The sequence below is a fragment of the Dama dama genome, chromosome 10, assembly GCF_033118175.1.
Source record: "Dama dama isolate Ldn47 chromosome 10, ASM3311817v1, whole genome shotgun sequence".
Taxonomy (NCBI): domain Eukaryota; kingdom Metazoa; phylum Chordata; class Mammalia; order Artiodactyla; family Cervidae; genus Dama; species Dama dama.
The window spans coordinates 12,205,401-12,230,800 of NC_083690.1; the positions used below are offsets into that span (position 1 = coordinate 12,205,401).

A 25,400-nucleotide genomic window follows, 5' to 3' on the forward strand; every position below is an offset into this window, starting at 1 on the left:
ACTCTTTTCACTAAGTTTCATGTTTTGAAGCTTCATCATGTTGTAGCATGTATCTGTACTTCATTCCTTTTAGTGACTAAATAATATTCTGTTGTGTGGATATTCCATATTTTGTTTGTCCATTCATCATTTTATGGACATTGACTTGTTTCCACTTTTGGGGTATTATGAATAATGCGGCTGTGAACATTTACATATAAGTTTTTGTGTGGATAGTATGTTTTCATGTCTCTTGGGTAGATATCTAAGAATATAATTGCTGAGTGCATTTTTAAAAGTAATTAGTTAATTGAGCTGGATCTTTGTTGCTTTGTGTGGGCTTTTTCTCTAGTTGCGGCTAGTGGGGGTTACTCTTCGTTGCGGTGTGCAGGCTTCTCGTTTTGGTAGCTTGTTGCAGAGCACAGACTCTAGGCACGTGGGCTCAGTAGTTCTGGCTCACAGGCCTAATTGTTCCAAGGCATGTGGAATCTTCCTGAACCGGAGATCAAGCCCATGTCCCCTGCATTGGCAGGCAGATTCTTAACCACTGAGGTACTGGGGAAGTCTTGCTGAGTGCATTTGAAGAACTGTCAGACTATTTTCCAAAGTAGCTGCACCATTTTCCATTCATCCAGCACTGTAAGAAGTTTCTGGTTTCTTCATGTGCTCACCAGTGCTCTTTTTGAAAATAGCCATTCTAGTGAGTGTGAAGTGATATCTCTTTGTGGTTTTGATTTGCATTTCCCTGATGAGATCCAACCAGTCAATCCTAAAGGAAATCAGTCCTGAATATTCATTGGGAGGATTGATGCTGAAGCGCCAATACTTTGGCCACCTGATGCCAAGAACCAACTCATTAGAAAAGACCCTGATGCTGGGAAAGATTGAAGGCAGGAGGAGAAGGGGCGATAGAGGGTGAGATGGTTGGATGGCATCACTGATGCGATGGACGTGAGTTTGAGTAGGCTCCGGGAGTTGGTGATGGACAGGGAAGCCTGGCATGCTGCAGTCCATGGGGTCGCAAAGAGTTGGACACAACTGAGCAACTGAGCTGACTGATGAGTATGGATACTGAGCATCTTTTCATGTCCTTGTTGGCCATTTGCGTATTTTCTCTGGAGAAATGTCTGTTCAGATCCATTTTTCTTTTTTTAAACTGGGTTTTTCTTTATTGCTGAGCTGTAAGAATTCTATGTAATTTCTGGCTACAAGTCCCTTATTATATCTTTACAATTTTTTTTTCTCCTGTCTGTAGGTTGTTTTTTCACATTCTTGATGGTATCCTTTGAAGCACAAAGTCTGTTTTTAAACTATGGATTCCTCTTTCATCTCTCTCTCTCTCTTTTTGCCCCCCCTGACATTTTTATTGAAGGAAACACTTTGGTGGGATTTTGCTGATGGCATCCTTTTGGTGTGGTTCATTGACATGTTTCTTAGTCTCTCACATAGCCTGTAAATTGGCAATTAGAGTTTGCTGTGTTTTTGTAGTTGAAAGTGTTCCAGTAGAGGCAGAGGTCAGATGGCTACAAGGCCAAATACATTAAGTGCAAATAACCAGGAAGTGGAATCGTTAGGTAATGCACACACAAGATAAATGGGCATCATGGGGCCAGAAACAACTAAGATGACCACTGATAGGGGAGTGGACACGTGTATGTGGTATGGTCACATGGTGGGAAACCTCAAAGTTGTTAAAGGAATAAAACAGATTTATACACATTAGCATGACTATATCTTAACGCTGCTGCTAAGTCGATTCAGTCGTGTCCGACTCTGTGCGGCCCCATAGACGGCAGCCCACTAGGCTCCCCCGTCCCTGGGATTCTCCAGGCAAGAATACTGGAGTGGGTTGCCATTTCCTTCTCCAATGCATGAAAGTGAAAAGTGAAAGTGAAGTCTGACTCTTAGCTACCCCATGGACTGCAGCCCATCAGGCTCCTCTGTCCATGGGATTTTCCAGGCAAGAGTACTGGAGTGGGGTGCCATTGCCTTCTCCAATATCTTAACTCTAGTGTTCTCTGAAAAGAAGCAGGGTGCAGAATTATACCTAAGGTATGTACCTTGATGTACATTGAGATGTGCTTGTAAAGCAGTGTGTATGGATTCATGTATGTGTGTAGAAGGAGACAGGTTGCCAGGATGATGGCTACCTGCCAGATGTGGGTGGTTGTCTCAGCACAATAGTGTCATGATTTGCTTGTTTCTCGTTAAAGAATCTGGTAGGTAGGAATACTTGATCACCAGCCTCTATCAGCTAAGGCATTCTGATTTTCAGATGATGCTTTTGCTGTCACTGGGAAAAGTAGAACTTGTAGGGGCAGAAAGTCATTATTCTGGTTCTCAGGCACTGTTTTTGGTTAAGACTTTATGTTTGAAGCTCCTTGGGACTCATTTCAATCAGTAATTATTCTGTCATGAATCCTTCTTACATTAGAAAGACCCTGAAATCCTGGCTTCAAGGTCTGGGGAAAGCCAGACCCAGAGAGGTCAAATAATGAGTGAAACAGACACTCTCTAAGGGGCTGAAATACCAGAGTTTGGGGGCTTAGTGGGTAGTTTACTGCTGCGTCTTGCCTGATGTTTAGGTACATTCTGGCAGCTTTTTCTTATTTTTCTGGCATGTTGAAGGTCATGATTTTCTCTCTGGCATTGACTACCTCATCTCCAGCAGTGGCTTGTATTTGGAATAAAGGATTGGCTGATGGCAGGGTTGGGGGGAGACAAATTAGGAGTTTAGGATTAACAGCTAGATACTACTATATATAAAATAGTTAACAATAAGGACCTACTGTATAGCACAGGGAACTATATTCAGTATCTTTCAATCAACTGTAAGGAGCCGATAATGGAAAAGAATATGAAAAAGAACATGTGTGTGTGTGTGTGTGTGTGTATATGTATATATAAAATATATAATATATGGGTTTCCCTGGTAGCTCATATAGTTATATATATTATATATCTGAATCACTTTGTTATATACCTGAAACTAACAGAACATTGTAAGTTGCCTATACTTCAATTAAAAAAAGTGGTTTAAAAAAAAAGAATGAGCTGAAATGAGTGAATGGAAAAGAGAACAGCTGTGATTTTCATTCAAGGCAGAAAAGGTGATGCTATCACACGCATAGCTCCCCCCCCACCCCCAAATGAAGGCCCTGGGCTGATCTGTTACAGCAGATTGTGAGAAGAAAGTGTCCTGCTGTCAGCAGACATTTGACTGCCTCCCTTGTAAGCAAGTGGCAATGGGCTCAGTTCCATGGATCTCCACTCCCACTTCCCTGTCGCGTAGCTGTGCCTGGGTGACCAACAGGAAGTCAAATGCTCAGAGGACTTGAATTTTGAAACTGAATTCTCTGAATTCTGGCAACATGACATTTGTTGTTGTTGTTCTATCGCTAAGTCATGTCCGACTTTTTGCAACCGTACGGACTGCAGCATGCCAGGCTTCTTTTTCCTTTGCGTCTCTGGGAGTTTGCTCAGATTCATGTTCACTGAGTCGGTGATGCCATCCAGCTATCTCATCCTCTGCTACCCTTTCGCCTTCTGTCTTTGCCAGCATCAGGAGTTTTCCAGTGAGTTGACTCTTCACATCAGGTGGCCAAAGTATTGTAGCTTCAGCTTTAGCATCAGTCCTTCTAGTGAATATTCAGGGTTGATTTCCTTTAGGATGGACTGGTTGGGTCTCCTTGCAGTCCAAGGGACTCTCAGGAGTCTTCTCCAACACCACAAAATCCCAGATAAAGCAGCTCCCGTCCTGCCTGCACATCAGCTGTGAGTTTTCAGCGGGTGATATCACCCCCTGTGGAGGTGAAACATCTGCTCTTGTGTCTAAGGCACAGATCTGTGTGATGTACAGATTATCTGTGGTATTGAGATTTCATGGCGGGAGTGATGAAGAAAAAAGTGTCTAGGAAGGATCCTAGGAGGGAAGGAGAAAAAGCTTGAGAAACACTGACATAGGCTAAAGTAATTTTAGCACTATCACATAAATTTGCATTTTGCTTTTACCCTTAACATTTCTGAATAAAACTTTATCACATTACTATGTGGTCTTCATATCGATTGCTTTTTTGGACTTCACAATCCATCAGTAATCCATCATTAGGCATGTGACATAATTTTTAACCCACTGACTTGTGGAAAGTTATCCACCCCCTCTATCTTTTCTTTTCCCGTTTTCTGGCTGCGCTGGGTCTTCTTTGCGGCGCACAGGCGTCACTAACTGCAGCGTGCGGGCTTCTCTGGCTGTGGCGCGCGGGCTCAGCTGCTCCATGGCATGTGGGGTCTTGATTCCCTGACTAGGGATTGAACCGTGTCCCCTGCACTGGAAGGCAAATTCTTTACCACTGAACCACCAAGAAAGTCCCTTTTTCTTTTTCCCTCTAAGTAATGATGCAGTGAACATTTTTGTTCAAGGTAGTCTTATTTTCTTTCAATGATGGCTTCAGGATAAGTTCCCTGAAATAGCTTTAGCGTGAAAGTATTGATGATTCTTGATTTCCGTTTCTGCCAAAGCCTTGTTTAAAATGCTACCAGTGAGAGTGAGGTGCTAGTCGCAGCAGAGTCCAGCCGGAAATTCGGGGTTCAGCATTCAGCAGCCTTTTATTGGGTGACAGTTTGGCGCATCTTCCGTCACGTAGCAAAAGGCTGTACTTTTTTGTTTGTCAGTGTTTGTTGAAGGGACTTGAATGAATGTACCCAAAGTTAGAGTAATGCATGTGTTAACCAGGACTTTTTAATTGCATGTGGCAGAAGCTGATTCCAGACACTGGGAATTTATTTGTTTTTAACTGGACATAATTCTGTGTATTTAATTATTTGTGGCTGTACCGGGTCTTTGTTGCAGTGCTTGGGCTTTCTCTAGTTGTGACAAGCAGGGGCTACTCTAGTTGCGAGCACCAGCCCAGTAATCGTGGTTGGCGGGCTTCAGTAGTTGTGGCACATGAGTTTAGTTGCCCTGTGGCATGTGGAGTCTTCCTGGATCTGGGATCAAACCCCTGTCCTCTGCACTGGCAGGCGGATTCTTAACCACTGGACCGCCAAGGGAGTCCTCAATGGGAGTTTAAAGCATCTTGTGCTGGGAAGGTCTAGCGTAGGCATCTTCAGGCTCAGCTGGCGTTTAGAGAGTCATCAGGTCTACCTTTCTGTCCAGCTGGCTACTCCCTTCGTCTCTGTTGGCTTCACGCTCAGGCAGCCTCCCCACCGTGGAGGCAAGAGGGCCACCAGCAGCTCTTGGGTCACATCCTACAATGTAGCAACACCCGAGCAGGGCAGGCCTTTCCCAATTGCTCCAGCAGAAATCCTGGGGCTCATTCAAAGCTGTCTGGCTTGTCATGCAGCCATCCTGGAACCGACCCGTTACCGTGGCCCTAGCTGCCCAGGCCTGGGTCCTCTGCCCAGTCCAGAGCCCAAGGGTGGCGTCCATCCCACCTGTCATCTGAAGGATGAGGGCTGAACTGAAGGGGGAGGGCTCTTGCAATTGGGAGCGGGGTGCTCAAGGAAGGCCTCACCGGAAGGTTCTGTTTCAGCAGAGACCCGAGGGAGGAGAGAGGCTCCTGAGCTGCTGGACGGGTCAGAATTCCTTTTGCAGAGGTGGGAAGGGGTGTGGGAGAAGCAGCTGAGGCCCCCAGGGGGAGGGGGGACCCTTCCCCTCCCTGACTTCAGCTTGTCCATCTGTCCATCTCAGAGCCTTCTGCTCCCTGCCCCGCCACCCTTCGCCTGCTTCCCACGATGGGGGGAAACTTGTCCTCAGCATGTCATTTCTCCTTACCTGTGTCGGCATATTTTGGAATCTGCCATTTCCTCCTTCTCCTTAAAAAAATTAAGCAAAACTCCAAAATGACACCAAAGACTATTATGAAAACATAATAGACCTATAAATATATTTACCTTTCTAGCGTATTAACTGTTTATATTTTTAGGCATTCACTTCTCTCTGTGCATTGCAGGCAAATTCTTTACCATCTGAGCCACCAGGGAAGGCCTGACTGTGTTCAGAGCACACGCATTTTACCCAACTGCATTGAATCTACACTTGAATTAGTTTCCACTTATAACATTTTCCCGTGTTCTTTCTCCTCACAATTCTTTAAAATTGCATAACATTCCACTAAATTGATGTGCCGCAGTTACTTAACCTTTCTCCTAGTGCAGGAAAAGATAGTAAATTCAATTTTTGATGTTCTGGGACGGAGCTGGCAAACGTTTTCTGTAAAGGGCCAGATAGTAAATATTTTGTGCTTTGCGGGCCATCTGGTCTCCGTCCCAGCTATGCATCGCTGTTGTACAAAAGCAGCATAGGCGATACGTAAGTGAAAGGATGTGGCAGTGTTCCAATAAAACTTTATTTAGAAGAACTGCAGTGGTTCGGATTGGCTTGGGGGCTGTCGTTCGCTGACCCCTGTGCCAGAACACTGCTGGAAAAATCTGTGCCCCTGACCCTGGGTTTAGGCAGGGGTCATGTTGCAGTGGAAAGTGATGTGAGCTCAAGCAGTCCTGCATTTAACTCCCTACTTGGAGAACCTGGGGAGGTTTTGAACTCTGACTCTTTATTGGTTTATGTTATTTTGTTGTTTGGCTTCATTGCTGCACTCGGGCTTTTTCTGGTCGTGGAGAGCGAGGCTGGTCTCGCATTGCGGTGCGTGAGCCTCTCATTGCGGGGGCTTCTCTTGTGGAGCTCAGACTCCAGGCACAGGGGCTTCAGTCGCTGCGACCTGCAGGCTCTAAGGCGCGCAGGCTTCAGTGGTTGAGGCACAGCGGCCCGTCCGTTGTGGCCTGTGGGCTCACTAGTTGCATCATGAGGGCCCTGGCGCACATGCTCAGTAGCTGTGGCCCACGGGTTCCGTTGCTCCGAGGCATGTGGGATCTTCCCGGACCTTTCTTATCTACTGTGCCACCAGGAAAGTCCATGAACTTCTCTGACTCTTAATTCCCACATCAGAAGATGGAAATGAAAGTGAGTGATGGGGGCTTGCTTCCCTGGTGGTCCAGTGGTTAAGAATCCAACTTGCAATGCAGGGGATGTGGGTTCTCTCTCAGGTCAGGGAAGTGAGATCCCATATTCCGCAGAGCAACTAAGCCTGTGTTAGTTGGCGTCTTCTGGGGTCCTGCATGCTGAAACTAAGATGCCACGTAGCCAAGTAAATAAATAAATATTAAAAAAAAGAGAGCGATGAATGTGAGTGTTGTTACTTTCCTCATCGCCCGCGCTGCACCCCACCCCCTTCCACCCCCTCCACCCTTTTCCTCCTTAGTTTAGGTTCCCAGGGGTCAGGAAGGTGCTTTGACATTCTTGTAGCTTTTGGTGTTTCCTATACCTTGCTTTCTGGGACTCTGAACCACTCCTCATTACCAGTAGTACATTCCTGTTTCCCTGAAGCTTTACCTGCAGTGGGGAATTCCATTTTTTTTTTTTTTTTCAAATAGATTGAAATATAATTGTTCTAGTTTCAGATGTATACCAAAATGATTCAGTTATATGTGTATTCTTTTTTCCATTATAGGTCATAAGATATTGAATATAGTTCCCCATGCTATATAGTAGGACCTTGTTGTTTATCTACTTTATATATAGTAGTGTGTATCTGTTAATCCCAAACTCCTAATTTGTACCCCCCTCAAACTACTGCACAACTGCACTCATCTCACATGCTAGCAAAGTAATGCTCAAAATTCTCCAAGTCAGGCTCCAACAGTATGTGAACCAAAAACTTCCAGATGTTCAAATTGGATTTAGAAAAGGCAGAGGAACCAGAGATCAAATTGCCAACATCTGTTGGATCATAGAAAAAGCCAGAGAGTTCCAGAAAAACATGTACTTCTGCTTTATTGACTACACCAAAGCCTTTGACTGTGTGGATCACAACAAACTGTGGAAAATTCTTTAAGAGATGGGAATACCAGACCGCCTTACCTGCCTCCTGAGAAATCTGTATGCAGGTCAAGAAGCAACAGTTAGAACCGGACATGGAACAATGGACTGATTCCAAATTGGGAAAGGAGCATGTCAAGGCTGTATATTGTCACCCTGCTTATTTAACTTCTATGCAGAGTACATTGTGTGAAATGCCAGGCTGGATGAAGCACAAGCTGGAATAAGTTGCTGGGAGAAATATCAATAACCTCAGATATGCAGATGACACCACCCTTATGGCAGAAAGCAAAGAAGAACTGAAGAGCCTCTTGATGAAAGTGAAAGAGGAGAATGAAAAAGCTGGCTTAAAACTCAACATTCAAAAAACAAAGATCATGGCATCCAGTCCCATCACTTCATGGCAAATAGATGGGGAAACAATGGTGACAGACTTTATTTTCTTGGGCTCCAAAATCACTGCAGATGGTGACTGCAGCCGTGAAATTAAAAGACACTTGCTTCCTGGAAGAAAAGTTACGACCAACCTAGACAGCATATTAAAAAGCAGAGACATTAGTTTGCTGACAAAGGTCCATCTAGTCAAAGCTGTGGTTTTTCCAGTAGTCATGTACTGGAAAATATACATGTGAGAGTTGGACCAGACTGCCTTGCCTGCCTCCTGAGAAATCTGTATGCAGGTCAAGAAGCAACAGTTCTTGACCTGCATACAAGCAAATGTACATGTGAGATGTGAGAGTTGGACCATAAAGAAAGCTGAGCACTGAAGAATTGATGCTTTTGAACTGTGGTGTTGGAGAAGGCTCTTGAGAGTCCCTTGAACTGCATCGAGATCAAACCAGTCAATCCTAAAAGAAATCAATCGTGAATATTCATTGGAAGAACTGATGTCGAAGCTGAAATGCCAATACTTTGGCTACCTGATGCGAAGAACTGACTCATTGGAAAAGTCCCTGATGCTGGGAAAGATTGAAGGCAGGAGGAGAAGGGGGTGACAGAGGGGGAGATGGTTGGATGGCATCACTGACTTGATGGACATGAGTTTGAGCAAGCTCCAGGAGTTGGTGATGGACAGGGAGGCCTGGCGTGCTGCAGTCCATGGGGTCACAAGGAGTCAGACACGACTGAGCGACTGAACGGAATTGAACCAAACCCCCTGCCTTTCCCCTTTGGTAGACCTGTGTTTGTTTTCTGTCTGTGAGTCTGTTTCTGTTTTGTAATTAAGTTCATTTGCATCATTTTTGAAGATTCCAGATATAAGTGGTACCATAGGATATTTGTCTTTCTCTGTCTTGACTTCAGTTAGTATGATAATCTCTGGGTCTATCCATATTGCTACAAATGCCAATATTTCATTCTTCTTTATGGTTGAGTAGTATTCCATGGTATATATGTACCACATCTTCTTTTTCAAATTAATTAATTTGGCTGCGACGGATGTTTGCAGCTCACGGAATCGCCAATCTTTGTTGCAGCATGTTGGATCTTTGGTTGTGGCATGTGGGATCTAGTTCGTTGACCAGGGATTGATCCCCTGCCTCCTGCATTGAGAGTGCAGAGTCTTGGCCACTGGACCACCAGGGAAGTCAGTACTAAATCTTTATCCATTCATCTATCAATGGACGTTTATGCTTCTTGCATATCCTGGCTGTTGTAAATAGTGCCTTTGTGAACATAGAGGTGCAGTTATCTTTTTGAATTAGAGTTTTTCCCAGATATATGCCTAGGAGTAGGATTGATGCACTCTCTGTATATAATAGTTTCCATCTGCTAATCCCACAGGCCCAGTCCTTCCCTCGCCCACCCCCACCCCCACCCCCTTGGCAACCACGTGTCTGTTCTCTGTGTCTGTGAATCTGTTCCTGTTTTGTAGATATAGTTAAATAGATATTTTTATTTTTGTCTGGGTCTTCGTTGCTTTGCGTGGGCTTTCTCCAGTTGTGGCAAGCAGGGGCTGCTCTGCACGGTGTGGGCTGCTCATTGTGGTGGCTTCTCTTGTGGAGCACAAGCTTTAGGCACACGAACTCAGTAGTTGAGGCTCGCAGGCTCTGGATCACGGGCTCAGTAGTTGTGGCTCATGGGCTTTAATTGCTGCATGGCATGTGGAATCTTCCTGGACCAGAGATCAAACCTGTGTACCCTGCATTGGCAGGTGAATCTCATCTACTGCACCAGCAGGGAAGTCCTTTGCCAGATTTTAGATTCCACATAATTGATATCATATGGTATTTCTCTTTCTGACTTACTTCACTTAGTGTGGTAGTCTCTAATTCCATCCATGTTGCTGCAGATGGCATTATTTCATTCTTTTTTATGACTGAGTAGTATTCCATTGTATATATGCACGACATCTTTACCCATTCATCTGTGGATGGAGATTTAGGTTGTTTCCATGTGTTGGCAGTTGTGAATAGTTCACCCTATGTGAACATAGGGGTGCACGTATCTTTTGGAATTACAGTTTTGTCCAGGTATATGCCCAGGAGTAGGATTGTTGGATCATATGATATTTCTATTTTGAGTTTTCTGAGGAACCTCCACACTGTACCAATTTACATTCCCATCAACAGTGTAGGAGGGTTCCCTTTTCTCCACACCCTCTCTGGCATCTGTTACTTGTAGACTTTCTGATGATGGCCATTCTGATCATTGTGTTTCCCTGGAGCTTCCCTTGTGGTTCAGCTGGTAAAGAATCCGCCTGCAATGCAGGAGACCTGGGTTCAATCCCTGGGTTGGGAAGATCCCCTGAAGAAGGGAAAGGCTACCCACTTCAGTATTCTGGCCTGGAGAATTCCATGGACTGTATAGTCCATGGGGTCGCAGAGAATTGGACACGATTGAGTAACTTTCACTTCACTTGCCAGCAAGTGGGGAATTTCATTGTAAACGTTTCTTGGTGAATTTAGTAGGTGTATGGTGGTAACACGTGGTGGCTGACGTGGAAAACTTAGAGTCTGCATTTCTCCAACCACGAGGGAAGATACACTTTCTCTTCATAGTGTTTGCAGCTGCATTTTTCCTACGGCAAAGATTAGCCAACTGGGCTGACAGCCTGTTTTGTAAATAAAGCTTTATTGGAACCCAGCCACACCTGTTCTAGCTGTTGCCTCTGGCTGCTTTTGCCCTCTGATGGCAGAATTAAGTAGCTTTAACAGGGACCGTCTGGCTTGAAAAGCCAAAAATATTTACCATTTTGCTCTCTATAGAAAATATGTGCCGACCTCTGCTCTAAAGCAAATTCTTTGCCTGTTTGTGAGTCCACTGTTGACCCAGTCTTTGTTTTCAGGCATCACAAGTCCACTTGGACGGCCTGAGCCCATCTGCCTCCCAGCACAGCCTGCCTCTTTCCATTGTGTGGTGGCGGACAGCCTGTCCTTTTGTTCGCGTCCACCTGCGCCGCTTTACCCAACAACACTGGGAATCGGCGCCCCGACTTTGGGGGTGAATGACTCTCCGTTTTATCTGATCGGTGCTGATCGGCCCCAGAGCTGGGGCTTCACTCATTCACTGCGCCTTGCACACTCGAGGCTGCTGCTGTGTCCTGGCCGTTCAGGTCGTCTCCCTTCCTTCTTTCCTTGCTTCCCTCCTCTTTCCCTCCCTTCTTTCTTTCTGTTTCTGTCTCTCTGTCTTTCTCCCTCTCCCCCTCCCTCACTCCATTCCTTCCTTCTTCCTTCCTTTTTCTCCTTCTGTCTTTTGCCATGCTGCACGTGGGGTCTTAGTTCCCTGTCCAGGGATCAGACCCGTGCCTCCTGAAGTGGAAGCTCAGGGTCTTAACCACTGGACCACCAGGGAAGTCCCGAGACCTCTCCATTTAAAGCAGCCACTTGGGGGACCAGAGAACTGAGCCCCAGTCTTTTAAAAATGATTTCTGTATTTATTGGCTTTGCTGGGTCTTCGCTGCTGCGTGGGCTTTTCTCTAGCGGCGAGTGGGGGCTCCTCCCCACTTGTGTGCACAGGTGTCTCTTTGTGGCGGCTTCTCTTTTTGCAGAGCATGGGCTCAGGGGCGCTTGGACGTCAGTAGTTACAGCTCCTGGGCTCTAGAGCATAGGCTCAACAGTTGTGGTGCTCGGGCTTAGTGCTCTGAGGAATGTGGGCTCTTCCCGGATCAGGAACTGAATCTGTGGCTCCTGCATTGGCGGGCAGATTCATTACCACTGAGCCACCTGGGAAGCCTACTCCTCTGCAGGGATCCCTTGTATTAAGTAAACCTCCTTGAATTCTCCTCACTTGAGAGTGCCTGGCACTTCCTGTTAGGAGCCTGACTGATACATCAGACAGACACTGCCTCCCCTCAGTGTAATCAGAGCCTTGAAAGAGGAGTGAGCTTGGCGTTTCCACCCTGTGTTTCCGTGGGGGGCTGGGCAGGTCTGGAGTCCTGTCCCACCCCTAGGGGACGCCTGATGTGGTGGCTCCTTTGGCTTCGAATGGGCTTTGTCTACTGTCCTTCCCACAAAGTATTTTCTTATTGAGGTGAAATTCAGATACCCTGATGTCAGGGAAGCTTTTCTTTGGACTTTCCTGGTGGCTCAGTTGGTACAGAATCTGCCTGTAATGCAGGAGGCCTGGGTGGGGAAGATCCCCTGGAGAAGGGAACAGCACCCCACTCCGGTATTCTTGCCTGGGAGATCCCGTGGGCAGAAGAGCCTGGCGGGCTATAGTCCATGGGGGTCACAAAGAGTCAGATACAACTTAGTGACTAAACCACTGCCACAGGGTGAAACCCTGTATGCTTCTAATACAATTAAAACAACGAGCAGTTGTGAAATTAAAAATTTAAGCATTATAAAAATAGTTAACCAGTTAACAATTTTTAACTGTTTAAAAACAAACAGTTTGGGGGCAATTTAGCACATGGGGAATGTCATGCACTCACCACGTCCGTCTAGATCCTAAACACCTTCCTCACCCCCAGAGGACACCCTGTAACCCATTAAGCAGTTGTGTTCTCTCAGTGTGGATTTTCCTTTTCTAGCCTTTCCTGTTTCTTAAAATTATTTATTTGTTTGTTTTTGGCTGCGCTGAGTCTTAGTTGCTGCCTGTGGCCTTTTCTCTCGTTGTGGAGCATGGGCTCCTGGGTGTACGGGCTTCACTCGTTGTGGCGCTTGGATTTTCAGAGACATGTGGAGTCTTTCTGGACCAGGGATCAAACCCATGTCCCCTGTATGGGCAAGTGAATGCCTAACAAGTGGATCACCAAAGAAGTTGTCTTCCTATTTTTTTTTTTTAAAAACACAGCTCAAGTTCCTGCCTTCCCTGGTAGCTCAGTTGGTAACGAATCTGCCTGCAATCCAGGAGACCACTTGCAATGCAGGAGACCTGAGTTTGATCACTGCATTGGGAAGATTCCCTGGAGAAGGAAACAGCAACCCACTGTTCTTGCCTGGGAAATCCCATGGACAGAGGAACCTGGTGAGCTACAGCCCGTGGGGTTGCAAAGAGTTGGACACGACTTAGTGACTTAAGCCACCACCAAAATCCTTCCCCTGGCCCCCAGCAGGTCAGCAGTGTGGTGTGGAAGGTCAGCAGACCAGGGTCTCAGCAGTGCTTTGCTCCCTGACCCCTGGCCCCCAGAGAACCTTGCCATCTTCTTTTCTTACACCTTGTACCCGCTGAGTGCATTGCCAAGGCTGACGTTGTTGTTGTTTAGTCCCTAAGTCGTGTCTGACTCTTTGCAAACCCATGGATCATAGACCACCAGGCTCCTCTGTCCATGGGATTCTCCAGGCAAGAATACTGGCGAGGGTGGCCTTTTCCTTCTCCAGGGGATCTCCCCAACCCAGGGATTGAACCCACAGATTATTTACTGCTGAGCCACCGGGGAAGCCCAAGGGGGGGCCTTAGACCAGAGAAATGACTTTCCCTCTGCTACTGCGTAGAGAGGTGAGGAAGCACTGCTGTGGCAGTGTCTCTGCAGCCTTGGCCAAGTGACTGGACTCCTCTGTGGACAGGAGCCATGTTTGCCTTGACCTCCTGGATTTTGACAGGGACGGGAGAAGGAATATACACCTTGGGGGCATCTTGCTGGTTTTCCCCTCCCCAGATGCCAGAGATGCGTTTTCACCTCCATACTCCCCTGGGCCACAGCCACAGAGGCCTGGATTGGATTGCTTTGCCCGTGGTCCAGGTGAAAGTACTTCTTAGAACCAGAGGTCTTAGGCCTCTGGGATATAGGGCTGCCCACAACGACAGCAACCATAGTCAACATGTATAAAGTGCTTGGTGTATACCAGGTACTGTTCTAGGTGCGTGATACCTCTTCATTCATTCACTAACCGTGGGAGGTGCAGAGAAGTTAAGTACCTTGTCCGTGGTCACTCAGCTGGTGACCTTCGCTATTCTTAACCCTTGCTCTGCCTTCCCAGGAGGTCACTGAAGGCTGGAGGTTTGTGGGGAAAAATTAGTGTGGGATCTAAAGGCTTCTACCCATGAGAGACAGCAGGGAGGCGGGTGAACCGGGTGACTGATTTTCATCGCAGATGATTTCTGAGTTAGAGCTCCAGGGGACCACTGCATTTCCCTGATACGTTTGGGGACCCCTGGGGGCATTCCCTGGGGTGCCTCTCACGTTCTGCTTTCATTTTGATGGTGCTTTCACAAGAAATTGGGCTTCCCTGGTGGCTCCGACGGTAAAGAATCTACCTGCAATGCTGGAGACCAGGTTTGATCCCTGGGCCGGGAAGATCCCCTGGAGAAGGGAATGGCAACCCAGTCTAGTATTCTTGCCTGGAGAATTCCATGGACAAAGGAGCCTGGCTGCAGCCCATGGGGTCACAAAGAGTCGGTCACAACTGAGCAGCTAACACTTTCACTTCAACAAGAAATTAAAAAGAAGCCTGTTCTGTGAATCACTTTGCCGGTACACCTGAAACTCACACAGTATTGTAAATCAACTCTACTCCATTTTTTTTTTTTTTTTTTAATTTAGAAAAGGAAGCCTGTTCTGGCTTATCTGACTGATAGTGTTGACTCAGGGCCATTGTTGCAGAAGGAAGGAAGCAGAACGGCTGGGATTTTATAGAGAAATCGCTCCTGAATTGGCACTGGGGCTGTCACTGCAGGTTTCTTACAGGTTGAGGGTGAGCAGGATTTAACAGATGGCCCAATCAGTGGACTTGAACTTGAATCCCTCCATGAGCAGTGGCCGTGAGTGAAGGTCTTTCCCTCTCAGCCTCAGTGCTCTGTTGAGTGGAACCCACCTTTCCTGCTTCGTGAAGGATTAGATGTGTGTGCGTGCGTGTGTACCCAGCCACTCAGTCGTGTCGGACTCGGTGTGACCCTGTGGACTGTAGCACACCAGACTCCTCTGTCAGTGGGATTTCTCAGGCAAGAATACTGGAATAGGTTGCCTTTTCCTTTCAGGGCATCTTCCACCCCAGGGATCAAACCCTCATTTCCTGCATTGGCAGGCAGATTCTTTACCTCTGAGCCACCTGGGAAGCCCTGAAGGATTCGATGCTGGCCACTTCATAGGCTTCGCCCACCATGAGGCTCAGTAGGTGGGCACCTGCTCCCGCTCCTCTTGCCCTGGGATACAGGCCCAAGAGGCCTGTGTTCTTCTCTTGGTCCCTGGAGAAGGTAGGAAAGAGCCCGGTAGCATTGTTCTGCCTGCCTGTCTCAGACCAGAGGCCCCAGGTTTGCAGGGGCCTTGGAGGGTATGATCTCATGCAGAAACCAGTGCCCCGAGAAGGGAAGTGACTGTCCCCGTCACGGGGCCAGCAAGCAGCTCGTCCGGAATGAGGGCTCTTGATGCCTCTGACTTCCCTCCAGCGCTCCTTCCACGGCGCCTTGTGGCCCTGGGCCTCCTGGGCGCCTCCTGCCATCAGTGGATGTTGCCAAGGGCACCCGTGCTGCCCCTGCCCTGGGAGACGCGGGTCTCTTCATCCCATTCAGGGCTAGGATGGTCATGGGCACCCCTCCAGGGGTCAGGATCGTTTCCTTCAGGTGCACTTCTTGTCTGGGGAGGGTGCGTGGTGGGCTGTTTTTTTGGAGGGCAGGCTTTCTACCCACCGCAGAGAGGCTTTGCAGGGTGAGGCAGGAAAGGCTGCCGACTGCTCCAGGAAAGCATTCGCAGATTCCGTAGGACAGCTCTGGGGTCCTCGCTAGGGGTAGGCACTCTGTCCTCACTCTTCCCGTGTGCGTCAGGAACCAGCAGCATCACGTGGGAGCTTGTGAGGTTAGAGTCCCAGGCCCCACCCAGCCCTTGAATTAGAACCTGCCTTTTAGCCAAGACCCCGGGAGATTCATATGCAGGTGAGAAGCTTGTGAATTACGGTACTAACAATGATCAGTAATGAGTTGATGGAGATTTTTACTTTCTTTGTACATTGTCTCCCCCACCCCTGATTTGTTGTTACTGTATTTCTTCACATGAATTACTTTATAAAAAAATCATGGTAAAAAAAAATCGTGGTGAACTGCATGTAACATAAAATTTGCCATTTTCACCATTTTTGGAATATTTATTTATTTACTTTTGGCTCTGCTGGGGCTTCCTCGCTGTGTGGGGCCTTTTCTCTAGTTGTGATGAGCGGGGTTTGCTCCCTAGTTGCGATGCGAAGGCTTTTCATTGCAGTAGCTTTTCTTGTTGCAGAGCACAGGCTTTGGGGTGCCTGGGCTTCAGTAATTGTGGTTCCCGGGCTCTAGGTCACAGGCTCAGTAGCTGTGGCATGTGGGCTTAGTTGCTCTGTGGCATGTGGGATCTTCTCAGATCAGGGATTAAACCCCCGTCTCCTGCATTGGCAGGTGGATACTTTACCCCTGAGCCACCAGGGAAGCCCCTAATATTTATTTTTATTTATTTTATTTGGCTGCTTTGGGTCTTGGTTGCAGCACACGCGATCTTTAGCTGTGGCATGACTAGTTATGCCTGGGGATCGAACCTGGGCCCCCTGCATTGGGAGCAGGGAGTCTTAGTCTGGACCACCAGGGAGGTCCCCATCTTAAGCATTTTTAAGTGTACAGTTTGGTGGCATTAAATACCTTCTGACTGTTGTGTGGCCGTCACTCCCGCCCATCCCCAGGCCTCTCTTCATCTTCTAAAAGTGTAGATGTGTAGCTATGAAACTCTAACCCCCATTCTCTTCCCTTGCCTCCCCTGACAACCACCATGATGCTTTCTTTCTTTATGATTTTGATTACTCGTAGTATCTCATGTAACTGGAATCATACAGTGTTTTCTCTCTTTGTGTCTGGTTTATTTCACTTAGCACGATGTTCTCCAAGGCTCGTTTGTGTTGCAGCATACTGCAGAGTTGCCTTGCCTTTGAAGGCTGAATAATACCCATTGTACATGCGTGCCACATTTGGCGTCTGCATTCATCTGTTGATGTACACAGGAGTTGCTTCCACATTTTAGCTACTGTGAATAACGCTGCTATGAACATAAGCATGTAAATAGCTCTTCAAGACCGCGCTCTCAATTCTTTCGCGCGTACACCCAGAAGTGCTGGGTTGTGTATGGTAATTCTAAAACACGAATTACTCTCATGATCATAAAAAATAGCAAAAGCACTTCAGGGGGGATAACCTTGTCAAGTTTCCAGCTGGCATTGCCCAAGGGCAAGTAGAGTTGTTGGGTGCAGTACTTGGAAAAAGGAAGAAAGCAAAGCTGCCTTCCCCATTCTGGTGTTAGAGGGAGAAGAGCGGAAACTCGCCCACCGGCTGTGTGAGGAGCAGGGTGTGTTGATAGAGGTGTATGTGGGGGCCTCAGGCAGGTGGGGTTTCTAGCCATCCTGAAAGATGCTTCAAGATGGCCTCTGGTCTGGTGGGAAGGGTGCGTGGGCTGATCTCTGTCAAGACCTCTTCCAGAAAAAATTATAGTGGCAGTGTTTGAAAAAAGTCAGTTTTATTACTGTGTGTCCATAGAGAGTCTATGGACTGGTTTAATCTCCAGGCCTGGGTAAGGCAGGAGCCCATGCAATAGTCCTGACATAGCCCTTAATGGGCATGGTCTCCAGTTAGGGTCATGGTTCCAACTACTAGTATTCAAATTAGAACAAAAACCTGGACCCCCTATCATGGTCCACGAAGCCTTTGTGACTGGCCCCTGCCTGCCTCTCTGATCTTTGCTTCCCTTTTTCTGCTTTCTGCTGAAGTCACTGGAGACTTCCTTCAGGTCCTGGAAGATGGAAGCCAGGCTGTTTTTGCCTCACTTCGCTGGCTGTTTGCTCCTCCTGGAACGCTGGTCTCCCGTAACTTTCCATGACTGCCCCTCCACGTTATAAAGGGCTCAGCTGGGATGTCGCCTGTGCAGAGAGGCCTTCCATGACTGCCCTGGCAGACGTGGCCCTCCAGCTGCCTCCCGGTCTCTTCACTTCATCTGGTTTTTCTTCCTAGGATGACTCTCTAACACCTTCTCCTCTGTTAGTTTCCTTAGGAGTCACTTGTTTCTTCCTAATAGCATTTTCACTCCATGAGAAGGTGGCTATTTTATACCGCTTAACTCCTGTGTCCCCAGCGCTTAGAACATTGCCTGGCACCCAGTAGAAGTTCAGCAAATATCGAGTGGGTCAGCGAGTGCTCTTGCTTGTCCTCTCTGAGCTTCTGTTTCCTCATCTGCGATTCAGGGATCCTGATCCTGGCTGGTAGGGTGGCCGTGGAAATTACAGGGCGCAGTGCGTTCAGAGGACTCAGTTTGGTGCCTGGTGTGAAGGAAGTGCCCAGCACCTGGGCACGGTTGTTAGCGACTGGGTGGCCCTGGCATGACTTGGATGGAACTCTGAGCATCTCGCGCTCTCTTTAAAACAATATTTATCTGTCTATTTATTTGGCTGTGCCAGGTCTCAGTTGGGACATGCAGGATCTTTTCGTTGTGGCATGTGAGATCTAGTTCCCTGGTTGAACCTGGGCCCCCTGTTCTGGGAGCTGCTGGACCACCAGGGAAGTCCCAACACTGACTTCCCTTGTAACCCTAAATTTGGGTCTCCTGTGAAACAACCGTGTCCAGTGTCTGGTGTATCATAACATGTAGCCACGTCTCTGTGGATTGGAGTCCCCGGGCCCCCTGTGGAGCACCAGGTGTGGTTCTGACGGTGTTCTGCCTGGGCCTTTGAAGTGGCCTAGCTGCATCTGTGCTCATTTGCTCAGTTGCGTCTGATTCTTTGCGACCCCGTGGACTGTAGCCCACTAGGCTCCTCTGTCCATGGGATTCTCCATGGACAAGAATACTGGAGCAGGTTGCCGTTTCCTACTCCAGGGGATCTTCCCGACCCAGGGATCGAACCCGCATCTCCTGCATTGACAGGCAGATTCTTTACCACTTGCCACCTGGGAAGTGGCTTTGCCCCACACCCTCTTAGATGGTGTGTGCCATGTGTATCAGTTGGGAATGCTTTTGACTGTAAGTAACCACCCAACGTACAGGGCTTGAACAAATGGAATGATTTGTTCTGTGAGAGCTCTGAGATTTCTAGTGTTGGTTCAGTGGCAGAGTGACATCAGGGCTGGTGTCTTTGTGATTCTCTTGGGCTTCCCTGCAGACGCTGCTCTGGCTTCCCACAATGTGTGTTTAGGAAGCAGGCATGAGGGATGAAAGCAGGAATGAAGCCATTAGCATCTGTCCTTTTATAAGGATGGCACAGTTTCCCCAGGTCCCTCCCAGCACTCTTCTGCTTACATCTCATCAGCTGGAACTTCTTAAGGTCAGCCTTAAAAGAGAGGCTGAGTAATTAGGTTTTTCGTGGGAAAATGATGTTAGAGATGATGGTGAGGTCAGCCAACCAGCAGTGCCTGCCGTACTAGGCAACCTATGTTTTACGTTAGATTATTGGTTCTCAACTGGGGGCAATTCTGTTCCCCAGAGGATGTCTGGCAGAATCCAGAGATTTTTGTTGCCACAAAAATGTGTGTGTGTATGTGTGTGTGCATGCGCGCACTAATGGTATCTCGTGGGTAGAGGCCAGACATGCTGCCAAACATCTTAACAGTTCACAGGGCAGTCGCAGAGAGTTATCTGATCCAAATGTCAGTGACACCAAGGTTGAGACACCCTTAAGTTAGATCATTCCAGAAACATCATCCAAATTTGGGGAACACGAGTTTAGTTGCTTTCCTGTGATGTAGTGACAGGAAAGTGGTCAGACCTCATAGTACTGGTGCAGATTATTGATACATGGTCTTGTTATTGGTTTTTTTAAAGGGAAGGTTGATGCTGGCTGAGAACAGCCAAATGCTGCATGTCAGAGAGTCTTAGTCGAAGGTGAATGTCAAACAGAACTAATTAAGCCCTATTGCCTTCTAGGAACACAGAACAATGACATGAAAAGACAGTTTCTGCTGGAGCGACTGCTGGATGCAGTGAAACAGGTAAGAAGAAAGCTCATGTTGGACTTTGAGTTCAAATTATGGTGTCAGATGATGAACGTAGAAGTCATTTCTGCCCTTCTGTCTACACAGACCTACTTTTGCCTTGAATCTGGAAACAGGGAGGCTAGTCATTTCCCCCAGCAAGTGATAGTGATCAGAGGTGGGGTAGAGGGGCTCCTGTGTCCTGACATCCTAAAGCCCCTGGAGGACCCACCCCCATCCTTCAGTGGTGTCCCTTTGAGAAGGGCATTAATGTGGGTTTCAAAGTCTTATTTTCAAGCAGTTTTTGTTTGTTTGTTTTTGCTGTGCTGCATGGCTTGTAGTAAAATGCATGAACTGAAATCCCCAGATTGAACCCAGGCCCTCGGCAGTGAGAGCAGGGTCCTGACCACTGGACCGCTGGGGAATTTCCAAAGCAGACCTGGGTTTGATCCCTGGTTTGGGAAACTCCCCTGGAGAAGGGAAAGGCTACCTGCCCCAGTATTCTGGCCTGGAGAATTCCATGGACTGCAGTCCATGGGGTCGCAAAGAGTCGGACACGACTGGGCGACTTTCATTTCACTTTCTAAGGCTGCTGCAGTGCTGGCTGGGAGTTAGGGCCCCCGTGAGCACAAGAACGGAAACGAGGCCATGCTCAGGGCGGTGTGGAGTCTCCAGATGGGCTCTGCTTGGTTTGGTTGACACTGAATGGGTGCCTGGCCTTTGGCTGGGTGTGGAAGCGGGCGTTGACACGCGGCTGGCCTCAGGTTGTCTGCTTACAGCTACCCGACAGGCCTCGTTTCTTGCACGTTCATTGTGTGTCTGGCACTCCGCTGAGTGCTTTCCATCGACTCCTTCCAGCCACCCCGTTAGAGAGTTCTTGCAATTATTGCCATTTTACAGATGAGGGAATGAAGAACTGAAGCTCAGGTCCAATAGTTAATAAGCAGCAGAGCTGGGATCCAGCCCTCGGAATTCACGTTTCAGAAGGGGCGACTGGCATTTATCAGCGTGTCATCACAATATAGGGAGATAAATATGTCCTTTAATGGAAGTGCCTGTTAAGGGTTGATGTGAGCTCAGAGAATTTAGCATCTGCCCAAGCCTCGAGGCATCCAGGTATGGCGGAAAGGACACAGACTCAGGTGTAGCTGGATTGGAAGGCCAGCTTTGTCTCCTGACAGCTGTGTGTGCTGGGTCAACTTACCCAGCCTCTCTGAGCATCCTTCTTCTCTTTAATTGGGTCAACCATCTCTATAGGGCTGTGGAGGGAATTGCTTTTGTTAAAGGGATAAAGGGCCATGGCCAGCACCTGGTCCCCAATAAATGCAGAGCCAACGTTATTAGTTTTTTTCTTTCTTTGCTCCAGAAATGGAACTCAAAATAAGATGAAGAGTTAAGTCCAACCACTTCAAATGTAGCACTTAAACAGAAATAACTTGGATCTTCCACCCAGAGCTATTATTACTATTTGGGAGGGTGAAAGTGTTGTACATATGCCTTTTAAAAACCAACTTTAGTTATTACAGTGCTTGGCAAATAGTAATTTCTCAATACATAAAATTTAATAGTTTAGTTTTCTTTAATATCTTGAGTGTTGAGATTGAAACCCTATTCAATTTAGGATTTATTGGACTGGGTAACCTGCTAGTTTTTACTTCATGTTTTGTTTATTATGTGTATCTTTTCATATGCATGTGGAACACACTATGATTTCTTAGCTTCATTAAGAAATTAAAATTTTTTCAAGTTGGAAAGAAAAACAATAATAGCCAGCTTTATAGAGGTGTGATTTGCATACAATAAAAATACCAGTTTTAAGTGTGCAGTCCTGGGAGTTTTGACCGGAGTATCATTTAAATTTCTATATACACATACACATATCCCTACACACATATATGATCATAAATTTAGGAATCTGGTAAACTTGCTACCCATAGTGGAGGTTCTATACCTTTGAAAGAGAGTAGTGGAGAGTGGTAATGGTTGTACAATATTGTGAATTGAGTTGCATAACTAAAAATGGTTGAAATGGTAAATTTTATGTTATCTACATTTCAGCACCGTTAGAGGAAAAAAAAAAAAAGTTTGCTTTTGTTTCCACCCTCCGCGGGTGAATTGGCATTGAGCACAACCAGAGGGCTTGTTGGAAGCTTGATGTATGCTGTCATGACTTCATAGCAGCCATAACAACTTTGGGCCCTGTCAGAAGGGAACCGTCGTCATCACAGATTTGTGGCAGTTTTAATTATTGCCTGTTAAGAGCTCTGTGTTATTGACAGTCAGCTGCTGACAGATAGAAGCAGCTTCCTAGAGAATCTGCAGACGGCTCTGTTTTCCTTTTAGCGCCGTCTCTGCACAAGACTCCCTTCTGTACAAGCAGGAGGTAAAAGGGCTTCTTCCTTCAAACGGCGGCTGGAAGGCTGGGGTGCCCGCCGTCCCACTTCTTGGGCTGACCCCCAGGACTCGGGGACGCCCTGACTCGGCCCCCAGAGTTCCTGGCCCCGGGTTCCCCCAGACCCCGAAGGCCCCTGGGGGTGGTTTTGTGTGTCCATCCCAACAGCTGATCTCAGTGACTTTCTTTTTCTGCAGTGCCAGATCCGCTTTGGAGGGAGAAAGGAGATCGCCTCAGATTCTGACAGCAGGTAAATAATGTAGCCTCTGAAACCCGTTACCCTCAAGGCCAAAAAGGTAGCCAGAGAGTCACCAGCTTTTATATTCTGCCACTGTAGCCAAGTGGGGCGGTGATTACGTTACTAAGTTTGAGTTTGGACAGCAGGCCAATAATTGAGAGACGAGTTGTTGGGGCAAAGGATAACGGCTTGATTCAGAAAACCAGCTAACCAGAAGATGCTGGGCTTGTGTCTCCAAAGAACCGTCTTGCCTGAGTTAGTATTCAGGCTCCTTTTATAATAAAAGGGGAGGGGATAAAGTCAACACTTCCTGGCTCCCATTGGCCTCCAAAGAGATGTGTTAATTTCTTCTTCCTGCAGTCATTCACTGGTGGTCCTGGTCAGGAGGCTTTCTATGAGCTAAACAAAAGTATTTTAGCTTTATGCTCATTACCTGGGAAGCAGGGTTCCCAGAAATGGGCCATTATGTGTAATTTAAACTTCTAGGTAACATCCTTTTAGTGATTAACTTGTAATAGAATGCAAAAATTCTTCCCTATTACAATTACATTTGGGGGGGAGTGTGTAGATCTATACAGGGACTACTTGTTTAAAGTACCCCCAGCTCCCTGTCATCCTCTTTCTAGGAATCTTCTCTGAGGGAATTACTTGAAATGCCTTTCCACATGACGTTATTTTCACAGTAATTTATAATGATGAAAACTCAGAAATCTGAATGCTCAACGTTTGGGAAATGGTGAACAATGAAGCATAGTGCGTCAGTAGTTTGAAATGTTCTATAGCCCGTTACGCTGATGTCCATACAGAATTTGATATAAGCAGAAAAATGCAAATGTAGGAATTTAAAAGTAATACATTTAGTAAAAATTAAAAGAGCAGCATGCAGAGTTAATATGGATGCAGAGTGATCCTCCATGTGTTAAACGACTGTGGCAAAAAACATACCAAAGTGTAAACAGAGGTCATGTTGAGGTTAAGACTATTGGGAATCTGTATCCTTTCTGATATTTTGTCACATTTTATACTGTGATTGTGTGTCCCTTTTATAATTAAAAAAAGTACTAAAAATGGCCATTGACCTTCATGACCGAGGAAAGGCTGGCATGACTGCATAAGCGTGTATAAGAGACACAGGCATTTGCTGGAAATGCCCAGTGAAGTTCAAGGCTGATCTGTGCTCTGCGGCTAGGGAAGAGCAGGAGGAGCCTTCCCGACAAGGAAGAGACGGGAGGGAACTCACTGCTCAGCATTCATCTCAATCTGGAGCCGTGCGTGTTCCCTCTGACCCTGACCCACCCGGCCCAGCCGGTTCCTCCTCTGTCCTTCTAACCCTTGCCCTTCTGTTGGCACTTTACCAGCCCTGAGCAGAGCGTGCAGCGCTACGTGTTCATGGAGTTACGGGGACTGTTTGAAACCGGTGCAGATTTAAAATTCTGCTCCTCACCCCTCCAGTCTCTGCCTCTTCTTTGCTCGGTTTTTCTCCACAGCACCAACTAATGACTGTATGTTGTGCTTTTTAAATTTTTTATTTCATTTCTTCCAGTTTTCCCGTACCACAGTGTCCACTCTGCAGGCAGAGATGTTTGGCTGTCTTGTTCAAGGTGCATCCTCAGTGCCTGGGAAGCATCTAGAAGGTGCTCAGGAAGATCCGTTGTCTGGTTGATTGTGTGCGTGGCTTCCTACCACACATGGTCAAGGGTGTAAAGATCTGTGAGTTCAGAGGGCAGAGGGGCAGCTTCTCCATTTTTTTCTGAGTATTTTGCAGACATTCTGTGCCTGTCACTCTTGAGGTTCTCTACCTGTTTGTGGCATTAGATCATTAAATTGATTGATTGCTTTAGTTCTTCCCGAGGGCCTACTATGGGGCCTGACCTCCATCAGTACAGGGGTCCTCCTTCTGGGACCAGGATCACCTGCGTGAGAATGGGAGTCCTTGATGTCCTGAACCAGGAGGTAGATGTGTGTGTGTGTGTGTTTATGGGTGCATGGGTGTATGTACTCAAGAGTTCTCTATCACTTTTTTTTGTAATTTTGCTTTTTATTTCCTTAGAGAAGCCATCTCTGAATGTTAGATGAACATGTTCTTATATAAAGTAGAGCTTACCATTATAACTTTTATTCTGTAAACTGTTGTATTTTATAGTAGAATTTACAAAGTTAATTCCTTCTATGGTATTAACTGTGGTTTCCGGCTTCCAGCAAGACCCTGCTTCATCATGATAATGATAGTTACTGTCTCTGACTGTTCCTGCCACTCCTTGTTTGTGTTGATTCTTGGTCTCAGGGCAGCTCCAGGAGGAGCAGAGGTATAATTCTTTCTTCACAGATGAGAAAACAGAGGCCCAGAGAGGGAAGCTAATATAGCCTCGGTGTACCTTCTCGGGAATGTTAGGGTTGAAGGTTAAACCCTAGTTTCTTGGGCTCCAAAATCTTTTCTTTCTGTGTTATATCACATTTAACGATTGCATTGGTTGTGAGCTAGGTTAAATTTTTTTTGTTTCTTCCCCCCAAAGGGTTCCTTCTCAATATCTGAGTCTTGGTCTCCTCTTGCCACGTGTCTGGCTAAAGGTGGCACCACCTTTGTGTAGGAAAGCCCATATCATTGTCCTTATTGGGTGAGAAAGTCTAACCTC

At 46.9% G+C, this 25,400-nt stretch overlaps 1 protein-coding gene across 3 annotated transcripts in view; it reads left to right on the forward strand.

The window, feature by feature from the left end:
- Positions 1 to 25,400, forward strand: part of SNX29 (sorting nexin 29) — a 566,190-nt gene that overhangs the window by 3,031 nt on the left and 537,759 nt on the right. For all 3 annotated transcript variants that reach the window (XM_061152859.1, XM_061152861.1, XM_061152860.1), the window contains exons 2-3: positions 20,091 to 20,155; positions 22,727 to 22,779. In XM_061152859.1, the coding sequence (XP_061008842.1) occupies positions 20,091 to 20,155; positions 22,727 to 22,779 (118 nt within the window). The remainder of the gene's footprint in view (positions 1 to 20,090; positions 20,156 to 22,726; positions 22,780 to 25,400) is intronic.